General features: G+C 37.4%; 1 protein-coding gene across 2 annotated transcripts in view; it reads left to right on the top strand.

Moving 5' to 3' along the window:
- Positions 1–19,821, top strand: part of CAMK4 (calcium/calmodulin dependent protein kinase IV) — a 216,536-nt gene that overhangs the window by 131,265 nt on the left and 65,450 nt on the right. For both annotated transcript variants that reach the window (XM_057492709.1, XM_036886820.2), the window contains exons 3-5: positions 252–314; positions 2,309–2,391; positions 14,889–14,961. In XM_057492709.1, coding sequence (XP_057348692.1) covers positions 252–314; positions 2,309–2,391; positions 14,889–14,961 — 219 coding nt within the window. The remainder of the gene's footprint in view (positions 1–251; positions 315–2,308; positions 2,392–14,888; positions 14,962–19,821) is intronic.

Genomic DNA, 19,821 nt, shown 5'->3' with positions numbered 1-19,821 from the left:
AAGGCCATGTAAAGGGTCTACAAGCTGTGAACCATATTTGTATTTAGGTCTACTTTGTGTCCCAAGCAGAGATAAAAAACGTATCTGAAAAAAGAAAAAAGAGGAAGGAGATACAAGGGAAAAAGCTTACTAATAAGCCTCTGCCAATTATCTGATTCACCCAGGTAGTTACTGCTATTTCTGATTGCTTCAACTAAGACATTTCTAAGATGGGCGTTTTTTTTTCAGTTTCTGTCATTTTTGCTTTTTAGGTGGACAAAAAAATTGTCAGAACTGAGATAGGAGTTCTTCTTCGTCTCTCACACCCAAACATTGTAAGTAGTTTTTAACCTACTATTTCAAATAGTCTACAAAGTTACAGAATGAGATTTTTGTTCTTTACTGTCCATGCTGATAATGAGAAGGGGATTCTTCCACTACCATGGCCCAGCTCTTGTCCTCATCTGATCACATTTTTCAGTTCTGTAGCTGAATAAATCTTAAAGATAGCACCCTTTGAAAGAGTTTCAAAGTGGACAGATCAGCAGTATATACCATCTTTATTTTTGTGCATAGAAGGATAGCTAAAAACTGGAGAGTTTTGTTTTCACTCTAATAAAACACTGGCTTTTTCCTTTTGTGTGCCTATCCTATTAATATACCATTGCTGAAAAAGCATGTGAAGAAAATGCATTGCTTTCCAAAGTCATTTCAGTTTCCTTTGAGAGACTGTCTTCTTCAGAAACAATGGGAAGATCCAAATAAATGATGTCCTTGAATGGGAGAAATAAAATGTCCTTGGAAGCTCTGCTCTAGGCTATGCCCAGACAAAGGCACTGAGAGAAAGGTCTGGCAAGAAGCTTTCTTGAGCTAATGAAGTGAAAAGAATAAAATTATTTTCCAGGCCATAACTTGTTTTTATGAATTGAGCCAGCTACTGAAAGAACATATTTTACCCATTTCTCCGAGAAAGTTGTGGTGTCCAGGAGGATGACCTGAACTGATTTAGAAGCGAGGCAAATTGCCTGAAACTTAATATAGAAGTTAGCAAAGCTTTCAGCTATACATAACAGAAAACCTCAATTTGGTGGTCTACGAAGATTTTCCTTATGTCACAAGGAATCAGACGGCGGGCACCTGCTAGCATTAATTCAGCTCCTTGGTGACCCCATCCAGGACCCAGATGTCTTCCACCTGTTGCTTCTACCATCCTCAGTGTATCGGCTTTCACCATTATGTTTTCCCCTTGTGGCCCTAAACTGACTGCTCCACCGCAGTCTTCCCAAGTCTTCAGGTCTATATTCAAGACAGAGAGAAGTGAAAAGGCCTCACCAGCAGAGTCTGATTAGAAAAGTGAAAGCTTCTCCAGAATTTCCAGCTGCAGTAGAATTCTTTTCAGTTTTTATTGGCCGGAGCTCATCATAAGATCACCCTTAACTGCACAGAGACTGGGAAATTAGGGAACAGGGTTTTTATAATTTTCATAACTGGCTTAGACCAGTCATGATCTATAATTTGAGGACAGGCTCCTAGCTTTCCTAAACAAAGTTAGAGTTCTATTTGCAATAAAGTAGGGGGCAAAGGGCTTTAGGTAAGCATTTAATTAAATTTGCCACATACAATCAACCACTGCCATCTTTTTTCTTCTGAGGAGAAGTCAATGAGGAATTTCCCTCAAACGTGTTCAGTCCAGGTCCCTGTATTCTTAGGTGTATTGGGGACACAATACCCCAAACTGGATGGATTGTCTGAATGTGACAAACACCCTGTGATGGTTAGTCAGATCGCTGCCACCACTACTTTTCTGAGGATCCCTCCCTCCACCAGCAACCTTTTAGCTGTTGAGGGATGTTCTTTCCATACAAACAGACTTTAACCTGGTCCTGTTCTGCCTCAGACCCCTAATACCAAGTTCCTTCCCAGGAGAAAGAGGCATTTTCATCTCTAGCAACCATGATGATTAAAGTGGTTTAGGATGTTTGGTTTCCTTTTTTTTCAAGCTCTGGAGCAACTCAGAAGTTGGGATGTTTTGGCAAAATTTAGGAAGTGTTTTTAAGGCAGGGACTTATCAAATGTCAAAAGGAAAAATACAAAAGCTCAAAAGGACCACTGAAGAAATGAGATTACTGATTAAAACAAACCAGAGTAACAAATGGCTGCCTGTTGTTAGAAAGAGTTACCTTTATTAACAATAATCCAACATATTACTATTACAGAATACTAGTAATACAGTAGTAATAATAGGGTTGTTTTAGCTATAGTTTTAGCTATTTCCTAGAAAGATGAAAATAAGGAATTTGTTATTTATTTTTTTTATATCTTTCCCCAGATAAAACTCAAAGAGATATTTGAAACCCCTACAGAAATCAGTCTGGTCCTAGAACTCGTCACAGGAGGAGAACTGTTTGACAGGTGAGTTGGCCCTAGAAATCTCACCACAGTAAAGTTTTGCCTCCAGTCACCAAAAAAAATCAAAGGAAACTTTTCCTGAAATTTTTCATCATGGTATATCATACCATTTAATAAATTCCACTAAAATGAATCTTAAAAGGAGTGTAGGAAGAAAGGAGAGTGGTACTTGATAAGATGCTGGGTAGATGAAAAATCTAGGATATATAGTGAGTATAAAGAAAAGTACTGTAAAATCTATTTACTTTTGCAGGCATTTACTTCCCCAATAAAAAACAGAATACCTAAAGTCATATTAAATCCAAGCTAAATAGTAAGATTTATAAGAATATTTTTGTTAGAAATTATTTGATGAGATTATTGAAAAGATAAACATGTATTCTCTATTATGATCCAAAAGCTCATAAAAATCAATACTCCCAAATAATTATTTTTAGGCCTACTATCTCTATTAGGCTGAGTAAGAGTTCAAAGTTGCAGAGTAAAGCATATTCTGCTAAATTCAATTATAGCCAATTTTAGTCCTCTGTTCATATGTTCATCACTCAAGGCAGAGGTTTGAGGATGGCAGGAAGTCTGCCTGGAAATCGGGTAGAGCATAATACATGCAAACCATTTGTACAAGAGACACGGCTTTAATTTTCTGTAGCTTTCCCACATTCCCCATCTTCTCAGGAGAACTGCCTGTGTAGCCTGATGGGCTCTTGGGAGCCCTTTGCTCTGCTCATCAGGGTGATCAAAAAAGAATGAAATTGAAAGAAGACGGAGAGATTAAGTAGGTATATATTAGGAATGGTGTGCACTGACATCCAGTTCCTGTTGGTTAAAGAATGGGTTAAGAGAGAAGTGGGCTGCAGACAGGAGACAGAAGAGAGATGGAGGGCAGTGCCAATATAGCAGAGTACCTATAGCACAGTAAATTCTCAATAAATATTTGCTGAATGAATGAATGAATGGGTGAGCAATAGCTACAATGAGTGGACTCAGAACAATATCTAAAGGAGAGAGGTTTAGAATATGTTGGGACAAGGGAACTTCTACCCTTCCTTCCACCCCAATTCCACCCAGTTAAGTTTGCTGCCTCTTCAAGAGCTTCCAAAAGTGTTCATATTGGTTTGCAAAGCTCCTGTCTGTTTTTGATATGACCCACTGCATATTTGGATCATCAGGTAGGAAGGAAAGAAGTGACTCAGCTCAACTGGAGCGGCATATGTATTTTTAACAGATACACAATATTGTTCATATATATGTTGAAGTTTTCTTAGAAAAAGTTATGTGAATTATCAGAATTTAAAAGTTATATATTTTAACTACACTCACTGTTTACAAATAAGTGAATCAACTTGGAAGTAAGCATCAGTAGCCTAAATATATACTACTTGTGGCAACTTGCTGATAGGCTCACAGTTCTAAATCCTGACTCAAAGGACAGATAACTAACCTTCAGTGATTTGCTTAACTTCTCTGAACCTCAGAACAGATCTGAAGTGGTTCTGTGCTACTAAGGGAGCTGCTGAGGAGATACTCTGATCCACCATAAGGACTGTCGTGTTCTAAAACCATCATGTTCCCACATACTTAGTGAAGACTTTTTTAGACTAATTTATTAAAATTTTGCCGAAATTGCCAATAATGGATCCTTTTTCAACATGTATTTGGCTGACTCTTTCATGGATATACCTTCTTTATGTACATAATAGAGTAAATTTATAGTTGGGTTCAGCTGGCTGTAGAGTCAAGAGGCCTCTCTAAGAAGAATTTACATATTTCTGTGCTAATTATGGTCTATCAGAGGGAAATCTCATGTTCTTTAGTTGTAAATAGTTGCTGAACAGGACTGTCACACTAAAGCTGTCATCTACCAAAAGCACTTACCTACCTACCTCTATTTGTTCTTATTATTTTGGAATCAGGGGTCCCTTTTCCTCCTTCCCAACCTTTCTTTCATGAAAGAATTCTGGTTCTCTCATCTTGTAGTCTAGTTGATTTTGATGATAGAGGTTATTCAGCTCTAGATAAAAATGAAAAACTAAATGTTGATAAATTTCATTTACAGAGATAAGTGGATGAAATAGTCAGACTTAAAAGAAGACATCTAAAGAACGGCAGATAGCCAGTAAAGCACTCAACCCTCATGGTAACTCGTGTGGTCTCAGATGATACACTTCCCCCAACCCCCGCCCCGAATATTGTTCACCTATCTGTTGCCATATCTGAGATGAATTTGGTTTCTCCATTAGTTACTTAGTTCTACAGTTATCTTTAAAATTGTATCAAGCTGAAAATAAGTATATCCTGCTGAAAATACCACCTATGTATTTCTTTCTTTCTTGAGAGTTAAAATCATAATATAGTCTCTTTTTTCCATAGGTAAAAAATGAAATTCATTTAATTGTGATGATAAAAATTCATTCCTGGTCTGATGATAGCTCTAATAGTTTATAATAAATAAATAATGGAGCAGTTGATGAAGAGAAAATCATGTTAGTCCATTATAATCAAATAGTTATATTCTATTGGGAAAAGATCTCTTCTATGGCACTTCTAAAAAATTAAACAAAGTAAAAATCCAAGTGGAACTGCTGTTTCATGTAGAATACAAATAGTAAATTGCAAAGGACAGTGGATTTAAATTTTTGGAATAAAAATCAGTGATTTTCTTGTGCCCAAGAAAATCCCCCCAAAAAACCCTGTACAATATTATGCTTATCATGGGAAAAAGAAAGCTCGCGAGATTTCCTGTTCCATCCTTCTCAATCTAGTCATAACTAATAGAAATTTATTGAACTCTTTAAGTGGACAAGGTATGAGGTTGTTTGCCTTAAGAGTAAATTTTCAAGGTCTTTTTGGAGAGAATTACATTTAAAGGCAACAAATTTTAGCAGTATTCTTATAGTTGCCTAATTAAATTTTTTTAAAGATTTTTTTCCCTAATTTTTGTCTAACTCCAGTATCAGACTATCTTGTGGATTCTTAAATTGTCTTTTTTTCTTTTTCTGTTTTCTCTTTTTGTCTTGGCTTGTTCAAGTGCCATACATTATGCACAAAAGGTTTTAGAATCTGAGACTTGAAATGATACTACTTCTAGAAGAGCATATTTTCTTTTGTTCTGGCGGGCGATTAAGGTAAGGAACAGATCACTTTAATCCAGTCAGGTTTTGGGCGATTCAAAGCTGGACTTCCTGAGGGCGGATCTATTTCTTGTCCACTCTTACTCACAGAGTTTTGCTCTTTAAGGATTCCAATTTAAGCCAGAGGATTTTGGCAGGGCCCCTTTCCTTGACAGACCCTAAATGTCAACTTCTGTTCTTTCCACCCTGGAGATGGCCAGAAGCTTTGTTCTTCTCATCAGCCTGCTAAATCAGCTGCTGATTTACAATCAGGAAATGCCTTTAAAGGGAAAGCAGAGGCATCAGATGTTAAGTTTGCTTTCCTGGGTTTTTCTTCTCTACTGGATCTTGGCTCCTGAAGCCTTACTTCCTGATAACTCTCTAATGTCTTCAAATATATTTTTAAAGAAGATTTGATTTAACTTGTTTTTATTGTTCTTGACTGGAGGCTTGTCTACCCCACTGCTGCTGAGAGCAAAAATTCAATACATATGATCTTTAAAGTTTTTTCATAGACACTAGTATGTTTTCCATTTTAATGTCAACTCTTTGGGGCAACAGTATGAAAACCTTTGCCCCCACTACACAGATGTGGAAACTGAGAACAAATAATAGTAAATAATCTTCCCAATTAGGCAACTGGACTGTCCAATTTTGGTCCAACTCTTCCTTCTCATATGGTTTCTTATTAAATCCAGTTGATCTCTTTCAAGTCACTCCCAAGAGAGTAGACTATTGTATTTATGGAGAATCTGTGATGTATTGGTTGGTCCTGTGCAAAGCTATATATGTATTTAACTCAATCACTTTTTGAGTTTTTGAGGTATTATCTCCATTTTCTCAAGAGTATAAACTGAAAAAAAATTGGTAAGTCACAAAGTCAGGCATGCAAATCATGTCCATCTGACTACAAACATCTGTTTTTTCATTTCCCAAAACTGAAAATATTCTTTTTTAAAATTACAAGTCATCAATGTGCAAGAGAAGTAGTGGTTACATTTGGGGACTATGCATTTAGTCTATCAGTTACCTGACGGAAGTCCACTATATCAATTCTAATCACCATCTCTACTTCAACATTTCTTGGTCTCCTACTCTTGGTGGAAATAAGTGAAGTTTTCAGGACATTGTCATCAGGAAAAGATTCCGGAAATAGAACTTAAGGTTTTTCTTGCCTCAGTCCATAGAGCTGCATCATGGCTGGTATTCTGGTTAACCAAAACTCAGAATATGTCTGAATTTGTGAAGACCATGTCAAAAATTAATTATTAATATAATTGTAAAAAGTGAAGATCTATGAGATCTGATTGTCTAAAAAGGATAAATAGTCCCTATAATGAGACATTTTTTAGTATCTTTTGGAGTTCTAGCAGTGGCAGAACATTTACTAACCATGATTTCATTTAATCCTCATAGCAACACATATACAGGATCAGCCTTGACATATACATTATATAGACCAAATAACTGAATTAGAGAGGTCCATTAACTACCATTAGGTCACTCAGCTTTTATCAAATCTAATAATAATGACAACAAGAGTAATTAAATGAGATTGGAATCAAGTACATAAGAGTCCAAAGCACATTATTATTTCTATCATGACATGCTGCTCCTGTGTAAGTAAATGCCAACAATCTTAATACTTAAAAATAAAACTTCAAATTAGTAATGTAATATTTTATCCTGCTTGAATGTTATCCTAACTTAACCATCAATATGTATATAGTTGTTTTTTGACCATATATATGTTAAATACATCTTCTCTCTGCCATTTTATCTGGCTGCATGTGAAGAAAATATGTATGTTGATTTGGATTACACTTACAGTCCACTTTTCCTGGAAGCCTGGCTAGGAGAGGAGAGGGTGGGAACACAGGAAAAATGGAAGCTTATTTGTTATTTGCTTATTTATTAATTTGCTGATGGGAAGGAACCCACAAGATGGAGAAGCAGGAAAGCTCTATGAGGGGGACTTATATTTGGGACAACATCCCAGAGAAGACAAAGGGAATAAAATCTAGAGTCAGATAAAAGGATTTGTTTAATACAGAAAGATTTCTCTCTTTCTCAGAAGCAGAGTCAGGATACAGAAGGATCAAAGGACCTAGAGTAGTCACTGCAATTTTGAAAAAGAACAAACTTAAAGGACTTACTGTTGGGGCTGGTTTGTAAATCCATCCTGTCTGCAAACTAATAGCCTGTTACACATCCATAGATGTTGGAAAAAGATGTGAGACTCCTGGATCATAGACAAGAGAATTTACTACTCATGGCACAGCAGACATCATGGGCATCAGCAAGTCCATGCCATTTCCCCTTGCTCTTCAAGTTCCATGGGGACAGCAAGGCAGCCTCACGTGGATGCCCACACATGGAGTGGGGTGTATCCCAGGAGAGAACATAAATGTCCATAAAGTGTCAAATGAATAAACAAAATGCACAGTGGAATATCATTCACCAATGGCAAGGAATGTTCCTTTGATAGCCACTACAGTGTGGGTGCACCTCAACAACATTATGCTCAGAAAAAGAGCCAGACAGGAAGGATTACACATTTTATCACTCCATTTATATGGAATTTACAGAAGGAGCAAATCTGTCAAGACAAAAAGCAAAGCAGAGGTTGTCTAGGGCTGGGAATGGGAGTATGTTGGAGGAGGGAAGAGTGTAAAAGATTTAATTAGTTCAGACTTGATAGGCTCTAGTTTTCCAGGATTGATGTGGAAGAGAAATTTATCTCCTAACTATGGCTGGGACAGAATGGAATAGGGCACTTGGGGAAAGAAGTGGTGAAGTTGGAAGATGGAACGTGAGAACAGACAAGGGCAAGGATGGGAACTGTGTGGGGCACTGAGGGTCTGCTGAAGCCAGGGCCTATGTGTTTTGGAGAGTCTGGTCTGTGGGATTTTATACTATTGTCTAAACCTCTCCATATCTTCTGTGTAGTTTTTTAGAACATTCCCTTGATTTTTTATCCTACTTCTTAGTTTTCTCCTCCCTGATCTCTTTCCCGAGTCCCTCTTCCTCCTTCCATCCCTTCGCTGTCCACCTTTCATCCCTCATTCTCTGTAGGTAAATTGGACTCTCCTGTGGTTTCATCCACATTGGTGACTATTAGTCTTAATAGAGATTAAAACAGTATTTTCAAGAATCCACTGGACATTTTCACCTACACATCTCTTCAGACTCTTCTAAATATGTCCTCAAATGAACACAGCATCCTTCCCTCAACTCTCAGTCTTGCTTCTCTTCCCTTCCTCTGTGAACTGATTTACCAGCTAAATAAATAAATTTTTTTTTAAGCATACAAATTTAATATACTTCAGGAGAATTCTTAGAAAAAACACCTGTACAGACTAGGATGCCATCAATGAAATGAGAAAAGGCAATGAATGAAGCTTATAAAGGGGTAGTAGATTTATACAGGTAACAACAGAATTCATTTTAGTGTAAGTTTGTATGTAACAGCATGATGTATTGGGAGCCCTTAAGGCTTGGATCCTGAAACTCCTATTATCTGGGATATTTACCGTATGTCATTGATCCTTCAGTCCACGGTCTCATCAGACCAGTGTCTTTCTCACATAAACCTACAGTCGTCTAATAACACCTGCATTTGAGAAAAAGCTGTCATTGGTGTGGAGAGCAGTAGGGCTCCTGATCTATGTGCCAGGAAGTCTGAGGGCCTCAGGGTGTGGTCAGAACAGGGCTCTTTAACTTCATTGCCTGTGCTAACTGCCAGGCTAGAGATGTGCTTAATTCAGTTTGCAGCAATTAAGGTGACAGAAGCAAATGAACAAAAGTCATATTTGAAAGCAGACCCAGGGAGAGAAATAGGCATCGCCTGTGCTTTCTCATCCTACAATTTTAAAATGATGAAAAGGAAAATAGTCCCAACTGTGGGGAAGAGGAGCATGTGAGCCAACACAGCAAAAGTGGAAATAAAAGCCATAGCCTTGGAGTAAGAAGGCCTATTGAGGCCTGAGAGCCCAAGGAAATACACCCCACTGTGCTTCCTTCCCAGATCTCCAGATGTTTGCCAGGCCCACCAGTGACTTGGGACCTGTAGGAACTGGGATCCTAGGGTAGCCTTTTGGGTCAGTGTTGTGATTAAATCCTAAGAGAGATTTTCTTTCTAGCACTGAGTCTAGCCCAGCCCGCAGTGGAACGATGGGAAGTTGTGTGGCATGGCAAACTACACATGGCTCTAGCCCTTTAAAAATGATTTTAAGATGCTGGTAGCATCTTCACTGTCTTCTTACTCTTTCACATGAAGAGGAAATTAGTTTACTAAATATGAAGAGAAATACATAAAATAAGTATATTTAAATATAAAACCCAAAAATATCAACCCAAATTATCCTATTTTTACAGTGGTAAAACCTCTATAATGATTGAATATTTCATTGTTTCTAAAAGTTGAAGTCATTAGTATATTTTGCATAAAGTATAACTGTACATGCATGGCCAATTTCATTGGCAATTTTTTATCTGAATTCTTGCTAAATTTTAGGTAGGAATTGTTAGGTGTTGCTTCATGAAACAAGTACTCTATTTGCTGAATTGAATCACTTTCAAAATAAGTTCCTAGAAAGATTCATGTTATTACAATAACATCTAGAAACTATGTAACCCTGAGCTTCCTAAGACCAGAAATAACCTTTCCACCACTCGCATTTTGCTCTGGGAAGCATCTGTATAGCTGTTCTCCCTCTGCACCCAGGGCCAATGTATTTGTGAAGAGCCTCACTTCCTAGTCTGGTGCTTTTATTCACCATGTGCAAGAACATAAGCAAAGGGGGCATCCAAATGTCCATTATCTGAAATTTTTCTGGCATCCCTTCACTTGGCAATTAGTATTGATTCCACAAATATTTATTGACGCCTGTGATGAGCAAGGCTTGGAGCTCAGTTCTGTGAGTGATCAAAGCAACAATCTAGTGAGAAGACTGAGAATTTTGCCACAATACCCTGCAGAAGGTGCTGAACAAACATATCAAGTGTAGTCATGCTACCTAAGTGGAGGAAAAAAGGTTGTTAAGACTTCATTTTCCTTTGTTTGGTCACTAATGTCTTAGCTTACAATCTTAGTTTTAAGTTGTAAACCTGCATTTGCAACTTGAGAAGTTCACTGCTATTAATATTTCTAGTCAGCCATGGGTGGTCTGGGTGGTAGTTCAACTTATAAAATATTTAAAATTCAGTGTCTGAGTTTCAGAAACCTAACTCTGTGACACTCTGATGAACAAATCAACTGGGAGCAAAATTCCCTTTAGCAGAAGGAGTGTGAAAGAGAAGCGGTTGAGCTCTGACGGGAAGGTCAAACTATGGTGTGCTGCATTCACGCTAAGATGAGGTGGGGAAGGTGCCTGCATCTGTGCTCCTCTGCAACATGTCTACTCCAGAGACTTCTGACAACAGAATCAATAAATCTCTTGGCTGTACAAATCTGAGTATGACATGTATTACATCTATGGTGATATTCTGGTTAATAATTTCTCTATTAATCTGCGGTCATCCTGAGGCAGGACTCAAATCTTGTTATTTACATATCCAGCAAATGCCTGGCTCTCATCACACAATTAGAAAACACTGGTTAAATGCCACTACCCCATGCTCATACTCTAAGTCTTTCTGTAGTCACAGTCCTTCTACTTAGAACAGTCTCACTATTCTCCAGTCCAATGCACTCCCCTACACCTGTCCCGCCCCCAGCTGTCACCCTCCCTGCAGCTTCCAAACACCCTTCAGGTCTGAGCTAAGACACAGCTGCCTGTGGTAATCCTTCTCCCACCCTGCACAGCCTCCAGAATAGCCTACCTGCCCTTCTAGGAGCTCTCAAGTCATTCTCTAATGACTCTGTCACAGTGTTTAGCACACTATGTTGATTGTGTCTGTCTGTTTATACCAAGAGAAACTCCCTGGGTGCACAGGCCATGTCTGGTCACTACTGAGTGCCCATCACATTATAGTCACTCCATAATATTTATTGAATAAATGAATGAATGGATATATCTGTTAGAATGCATTCTCTCCATTAATTAGATGAAATATTTTATTAATTTAACATATATTGTGGACAATTACTGAAATGTCCATGAACTGTTCTTCTTACACCTACTTCCCTTCCCTCCATGCTACCTGAACACAGCTCACAAGAAAACTTACTCCTCTCCTGGCAAGTCCCTAGACATTCACACAGGGACGAATTCTGAACACAGGCATTTAACCCTAAATTATACCCAAGTGAAAATGCATAAACACCAAATTTAGACCAAAGCTTGAGACTTTATAATGAACCAAAATATAGAGAGGAATTCCAGTGGGTAAAGCATTGCCTCTCCATGGGGTGGGGGTGCCCCTAAGAATTCATGTGCATTTAACAAACAAAGAGGATTTCTCCTCAGGGACTCTGCACATGGTTGCACAAGTTGACTCTATGTAACCCCAAGGAGTACTGCTTGCAAAGGCTGTGCTATGAGTAGCACCCCCTGAAGGGAGACCACAGAACAGTTGCATTAAAGCTCCAGCCTTGGTGAATGACTGGAGAAAATCTGTCCTGTTTTTTGCAGGCCAGGAGATAATTGATTTTATCCTCCTCCAGGGACAATGGAGGATGGAAAGAAAATATCAACCATTCTTTCCCATCATCTTCATAATAACTCCCCTTCTTTAATAGGACCAGAGAAAGCCAAGATGCTAAAGCTGCAGGTGTCAAGCAGAGACACTAATTACATTTGTGTAGGCTGATGCATGTACCACAAAATCCGTATTTAGAATGAAATGCAGAGGATGATGTAATGTAGCCAAAGTTCCCAACTTACTGTGACACAGTATTCTTTCTTTTCCCCTTCTCTCGTACCTAATATTAAAATGCTCAGAAAGAATGGTTCAAGAAATTATTTCAATTAAAATTTTTGTAAGTAGACTGTGTAACTGAATTATGAACTGGGAAAATGTGTGCTCTGGTAAGGAAATATCATGTGAAAGTTGAGTTTCAAGAGCCAATTAATAATAACACCCTGAATGCTGTCGTCTATTTTCACATTTTATATGGCCCTGGAGCATAACTGGTATCCAATAAATAAAGAAGTGAGGAGGGATATTCTATCTTTTGCATTCTGAAAAGTTGATGAATTTGTGTTTATTGACAATGTTGTAAATAACTGAATGAAGAAAATAATTGAAATTTCTGTATCAATATTGTTTTTTGGCATCTTGATAATTATGTTCATTGAGATATTTTCCTGTAATACCTATTTTTATTTTTGTCATATCTGTTCCATTCCACTTTTCCTCACCTCCCATCCCTTATTTTGGAAATATTTTATAGATTTTAAATACAACTTTTAACAGCAGCTATTTCAAGAACTTACAACTTATTGCCACAACATTAAAAAAATGGAAGATACTTTCTGAAAGATGAGTGTGCTAATAAGGTATTAACAGCTTAAGAAAAATTTCAACACAAAATTACAAAAACTGTTAAAGTTTTGTCTCTTTTACGTTTTGAACTGACCTTTCTCAGACATGCCTTTACCACAAACTTTTTGTCTGCTAAAAACATCTTCTTCAAGTTGGTAATCTACAGTGTTATAAAAAATGTGTTTTCTCTTGAAATTCAGGGAAGATAGACATGGCAACAAAGTAGTTTTTGAGCCTTCCCAAGTATCGCCATAAGAGTAGACTGAGAAACTAGGATAGAAAACCCAGAAGCTCACAGACAGCATCTAGAACAAAACCAGGTGACAGGGTGTCTCCTCGAAGCCTAGAATACGAGCAACTGGAGACAAATGAATGGCAATTGCAAGAGCCCTGTGGTGTTAGCATCTGGTGAAAGGACACAAAGGAAGTGGGAGGACCTGGGCTAGACCTTGGAATAGGAGAACCCTCACATCTCCAAAGCCTTCACACCACCGGCAAGTAGGATGCATCAGTACAAGAACAGGTGACACCAGGAGGGCTTTTTGCCATCCAAACTTCTGAGAAGTGCAAGGGCTGCACCCACAGTGAGGTCTGAGGTACTCCTGCAGTCAAGAGCCTGTGAGCTCCTGAAACTAATATCCAAAGCCCTTTCAGGATAATACCCCATGTTTAGGAGAACCTCCGAGGAAGAGACTCCAGTAATCACAGTAGAGATGCATAGATTTAAGGGAATGAAGTTCCAGATAGAGGAGAAGAAATCTCAGAAAGTACAAGATCATATTTTTTAATACATCATGAAAATAACCAGAAAGTCAAAATCCATGAAACTGGAGAAGATATCCTGACCCATCACTCTGTCAAAAGGTCTAAAAAATCAATTTGGCTTAAAAACAAACAGCAACATGGTAGTGTCTCAGTTAATCCCAATACAAAATGATTACAGGGCACAGAAAATAAAGAGCAGAGTAAGGTTCCTTTAGGCAGTGAAAGCATGCCAGGACGATATGCCCACAAAATAGGTGAATCTCTTGATATGGCAAAACAAAATTAAGAAAATCCTAAAAGAATACTAAAAAGCAAAAGTAGAAAAACTCATTTGTGTGTAATGACCCACCCCAAGAAGAAATCCAGAACAATGAAAGGAAACAAATACAAAGCATTTTTATTCAGGAAAACCTCCCTGAAATTTAAAAAAAAAGCCTTTAACTTGAAAGAAAAATTCCTTTCCCACCTCCATGCAAAAAGAGCAGGTCATTTATTTGGAAAAGAAAAGCAAATGAAGAGAGACAGAGAGAAAGGAGTGAGGAGCTACAGGTAAAAAGAGTAAGAGATACATCAATCCATCAAACTGTGTGGACCTTATTTGGATACTGACTCAAACAAACAAACTTTAACATGTTCGAGAGAACTGGAAATTAGAGACACTGTATACTTGATGATATTAAGGAATTGTACATGATAGGTATGATGACATTGTAGTTATGATTTTTAAAAGATCCTTTATCTTTTAGAGATACTTCCTTTAATATTGACAAAAAAGATTGTATGATGTCTGATATTTGCTTCAAAATAATAAAGAAGGGAAGCAGCTAATTGGCTAGTAAAACAACACTGGCCATGAATTAATAATTATTGAAGCTATGTGACAATTACATGGGAAGTTTATGGTATATCATCTACTTGGTATATGTTTCAAAGTGACTTGCAATACAAAGTTTAAAGATAAAGAATTTTTTGTTCTCAAATAGGATGGACAGTTCAAGTGTAGGCAAAATAAATGTTTACTTTCCTAAATAAACCAAAATATTTCTGGGGCTCCATTTGTGGAAATCTTTCCCTTGGTGCTAAGGTAGCCTGTTGCAAGTGTTTACATGCATTTTCCTTAATGTTAACTTAACTCACTTCTTTTAACACCTACTCAGCAGAAATCATGTGTCTAAGAAGCATTTCATGTTTTTTTAGGATTGTGGAGAAGGGATATTACAGTGAACGAGATGCCGCAGATGCCGTGAAACAAATCCTGGAGGCAGTTGCTGTAAGTATGAAGTGATGGTACTAGTGTCACTCTTGGTCATTTCTTCCTTTTACAGAATCTCATTTAAGAAGTGCTGTATCTGCGACAAGCTTTAACATTAACAGCAAACCAGTATGAAGAATTAATCAGAAAATATGCTGGGGAAACTTAGATTTCTTATTAACTACGCCAACTCGGAAAGCTGCAGGCCTCCTGTGTGATGCCTTCCGTTTGTTAAAATATTGTCCATTCTGCACCATGAAATCAAACCTGACTGGGTGCCTATAGTTGTTCTTTTCTCTTTCTCTACATAGCTTGCATTGTGTATTGTTTTTATTGTTGGGAAGGGCAGTAGAGGAAGGCTGGATGTAATAAATAGAGATCTTGGAGCACAGAGATTTTTTATTTTTCTTTCAAGACAAGAAATGAGTGAATTAGAAGGAAAAATTCTGACAATTTTATTTTTTATAAAGGAAGAACTATGAGTTGATATTTTAAACTGGAATAAAGTTTTGTAAGTTGATGACAGAAGCATGCACAGACACTTACAAAAAAGTATAATTTTGAGAAGCTTGTTTGAACTAAATTAATAGGAAATATTTTCCTAGACAAAAGCCCACTGGTGAAAACTTTCCTATATATTTAATGGCATCTAATATGTGCTGGGACACTTTGATGATTCATTTATTGAATGTAAAGCCAGAACAAATTATTCTCTGAGCAAACAGTTTGGGACCTAAGGGGAGATATTTATTAAGATAAGTTAAGGAGACAAATCTATAAAACATACCCAGAATGAAGATATTTTCTATTATTCAAAGTTAGTTACCTCACCAAAATTATTACTCAGTATCTTGAGAAATCAAGCACAGAGACACAAAAAACACATCCTGTGAATTTTACCCACCACCAAAACAGGAAGCAAGGAAAGGAAGGAGGAAGGGAGACAGAGAGGGAGGGAAGGAGGGGAGGAGAAAGGGAAGAAAGGACCCTGATTTCTAGCTTATGTACCAAAGATGAAGAGGAAAAAACAGCCTTCACAGTCTTTGCATAGGACTGCTGGAAGTAGCAGATCTGCCCTCTAACCAAATCCATTATGGAGTTACCAACACCAAGCTCAGTTGGCATTATCACCCAGTCTTTCCAAATTAATCTGTCCTACAAAAGTGTTTGGCCTTTTTGCTGTGGTGTGGGGGATAACAAGTTTGAATTGGGTAAAAGCTGCAGAGGATGCCATGGAATTTTGCTTTAAATACACAGTGCAACTCCTCATTATATGCTTATTGAATATCAAATTCATCTGCTCATCATACCCAAAACAACCACTCCATTCCAGATTTTTCATCAAACACAGTCTATTTGCCATCCCTGGTTTCATAAACTTGCCAACTTGGGAACTGATCCTATATTATTTTTAACTCTTCCATGACCTCTCTCCTTACATCCACCTTCGCAACTTGGATTGAATCTTCCTTCAAATATCCATGAACCTAATCCTGCTCCCTGTCATGTTATGATTGTTTCTGGCACACTTTTTTTTAATGCTTCTAGTTGCTTCCAATTCCTATCCATAAGTATGTAAGCCTAAAATCCTCTTTTGCAATAATTGCTTTCATTTTGTCACTTCTGGGTTCAATAATGGCAGTTTTATGCCTTTCTTCAGTACCCATTTGAAAGCTTCGTTTCTCATTACTATGTACCATAGATCACCTATGCAAGTAAACTTACCAGCAACTGCCCACTCACTCTACCCAAATCAGGCAGGCAACAGGTATAAAAGTTAAGAATACTTTGGGAATCACACAGAGCTGGGTTCAATTTCAAGATAATGCGAGCTTGGGCCTTAATATTACTAACCATCTGTGAGCCTCAGTTTCCTCATATAAAATAGGCATAGCAATCCACCTCAAAGAGTTGTGGCAAAGACTAAATGAGATAAGGTATAGAAGTCAGCAATGTTCAAAGAGCGGGAAAAGAAGATAAACAGCTGCAGACTCAGTGTATTCATTGAAAGATGTATTAGATGTGGTAAATTTAAATACATATACCTCCTCCCCAGCTAAGTACTAAAATAAAAAACTGACAATAGTAGGTACTCAATAAATATTTACTGAACAAAGAAATGAAAATTTATCATAATATCCAGAAATAGCCAGTATTCTGTATCTTGTCTTTCTAGATTTTGACACAAATACACACTCTCATTTTTCTACTCTTAGAAAACAAAGCCATATTACTTGCTTGCACTCATGGGACACCTTTCTGTTCCCTTATTATCACTTAATTCCTGTCCTGTCATTCAAAACTCATTCTGCAGTATGTTCTTTCTGGTTGCCTCCATCCACTTAGGTCAAATCTCGATTCTTTTGGTTTACCACAGTGGGCAGGCTTCAATTTATTGAAACCTTAGGTAGCTGACTGGGAGAACTCTATTCTCATTCAGTGAATGAGAAATGGATGCTTTACCATCAGACTTTTCTACCTGTTGGAGTTATGTCAATAAAAATAAAAGGGTCTCCAACAGGGCTGCTCAGAAGGGGTGCCCCATAAGCAACAGAGGACTACAGTTCCTGGAACTCTATTCTATGTCTGCAAAAATGGATTGATAAGCCTACCACTAATCCTAAATTTAAAACAAAAAATTTGTTTTTTTTATATCTACTCGCAGAGATCTGCAAAGCTACCATGTAGGAAGTAGATTGCCACATTCAAGTCAAATATTCTTGGAAAGAAATTTTATAAAAATCAAATTTTCTCTGATTGCTGTAACTAAGAATGAACTTAGAGGAAAAAAATTAAAGTCATCTCCCTACGTGTTTCACAGGTGGCGAGGAAGCAATTTAAGACTGTGAGCAGTGGCTGACATTTATGAAATAGTTTATTGTCAACTACATGGCTATAGATAGCTATAAAAAATGGGACAGTTGGGGACTCAGAGTAATCAGTGATACATCTCACATTTCCTCTGCATCACACACTTGCAAGACTATATCTAGGCCAGTTTTTGAAAGCACAGAAGCCGAAAACTTAAAAGATTGAAAAGTTCTCAGGAAATATGTTGCAGGTATAATTATGCCTCTTAGGTAACAAACTTGCAATCCTTCTCTTCCTCCCCACTTCATTCCAATTCTTGCTCCAAATGTTTCACAGTATTTGGCTGTAATCTTGCTCCTTCTGCTTTTTAGCTTTAAATATATTTTTAAAAGCTTTTAAAGTGATTTTGAAAGATGTTTCCCCCTTTGAGTTTTGAGTTCATTCAGTCTTTGAGGGTAGATCCTTCTGCGTTGTTGAGTATTCCATCTTCTAGCGATGAATTTCAGGTGGTCCCAAATTAAATGTTCTAGGTTAATCTGGACTTTCTGAGAGGGTCGCCATATCCTCCTCTGTTATAAAGCACAATGTCAAACTTTAAAGCCCTCCTCTCCTATTTGCTTATGAAGATAACCAGGGACTATTAGGTGGGTTTAAGGTTGAGAGACAATAGCTTTATAAATGGTACAGGAAGTTATTTGAAAACAACAGTAAATTCTCAAAGTTTCTGTTTCTCTTCCTGGAGTCTTCTAAAATGTTCATAGTCTTTGCTAATATGCATGAAATTGTCCTAAAGGCCAGTGAAATCAAAACAAGTACAGCAGCATTAAAATAAATTACTGTCTACATTTAGGACAGAGTACTATGCTTGATAACATTCATTGCTTTAACGGGCAATTATATGCCTTGTTCAACTTTACATTATTTGACACATTTAAACCACCTTCCATCTGACCTCTTATTCCTTGTTGGCAGAACCAATGTACCTTTGTAAAGATGAAAAATGCCATAACTTCTTTTCCTGGCCCCCCTTACAGCTAGGCGAGAGCATATGATCGAATCCTCACCAGTGAGTTCTGATGGCAGTTTGCAGTGGGTTTGGGGAAGTTTCCCCTTAATAAAAGGAGACCCAAGGAAGGAAAGGACATTTCTCTTTGGCATTGGTATGGCCAGGTCTGCATATGTTGCTGGGAACGTTTGTGCTGTTTTATAATTATGAAAAGAAACACAGCTGTGCTGAAGAAGGCAGAGAGAGAGAAAAAAGTAAACAGCACTGAAATTCTCCTTCTGCCTGCTGGGATAAGTTTCTCAATCTTTCTGACACTTAAATTATATATTCTGTTACTTGAGGCAATAACATACTGGACTTCTTCTTGAATAAACATTTGAGTATATTCTAATAATGATCCTGTGGTCTGTGGTCAGAGAAAATTGTATAATTTTCTACCCATCTAAACATAACACAAAGGGCATACTCCCAAATAAAAAGATTCTGGTCCCACAGATTTCTAAAAACTGAATTTCACTGAATAGCAAACAAATACCCACACATTAATAAGTCAGAATTAAGTGTCATTTGAAGGGACAATGAGGCTTAAGGTTATTAAGAATAAGCTTGCTTTGGACACTTGTTTTTTGTTTCTGTGGCTATTGTTCCTGCTTTGTTCCACTTATTGTCAGTAAAAACATTCTGAGAGTTCAGTTAAGTAATAAGAGACTAGAATAGAAAGTGCGGGGGGTTTTATTTTAAAGTTGTCAGATCCTATGCTATCTGCATTTCTTTCTGGGGAATTTTGTCTGTTTTCACTCACATTTGAACACTGATTTCTGAAGTATGGATTTTAATGCAAAGCTCAAAGCAGTGAAACACAATAATTATAATTGTACCAGTATAAAATAAAAGTGGTTTTGTATTCTTACTAAGAATTGACAGTTACCGGAGAAGAAATAACAAACAGTTTTATTAATGTCCTAATGTTTTGATTTATAAACATAGAATAAAGTAGACTCATGTCTCAGTCAGAGTATAGATATTTTATCAGAAAAAAAAATTGAAACAAAATCTAATCT

The sequence above is a fragment of the Manis pentadactyla genome, chromosome 2, assembly GCF_030020395.1.
Source record: "Manis pentadactyla isolate mManPen7 chromosome 2, mManPen7.hap1, whole genome shotgun sequence".
NCBI classification, from domain to species: Eukaryota; Metazoa; Chordata; class Mammalia; order Pholidota; family Manidae; genus Manis; species Manis pentadactyla.
This window is presented reverse-complemented; position numbering and strand designations above follow the sequence as displayed.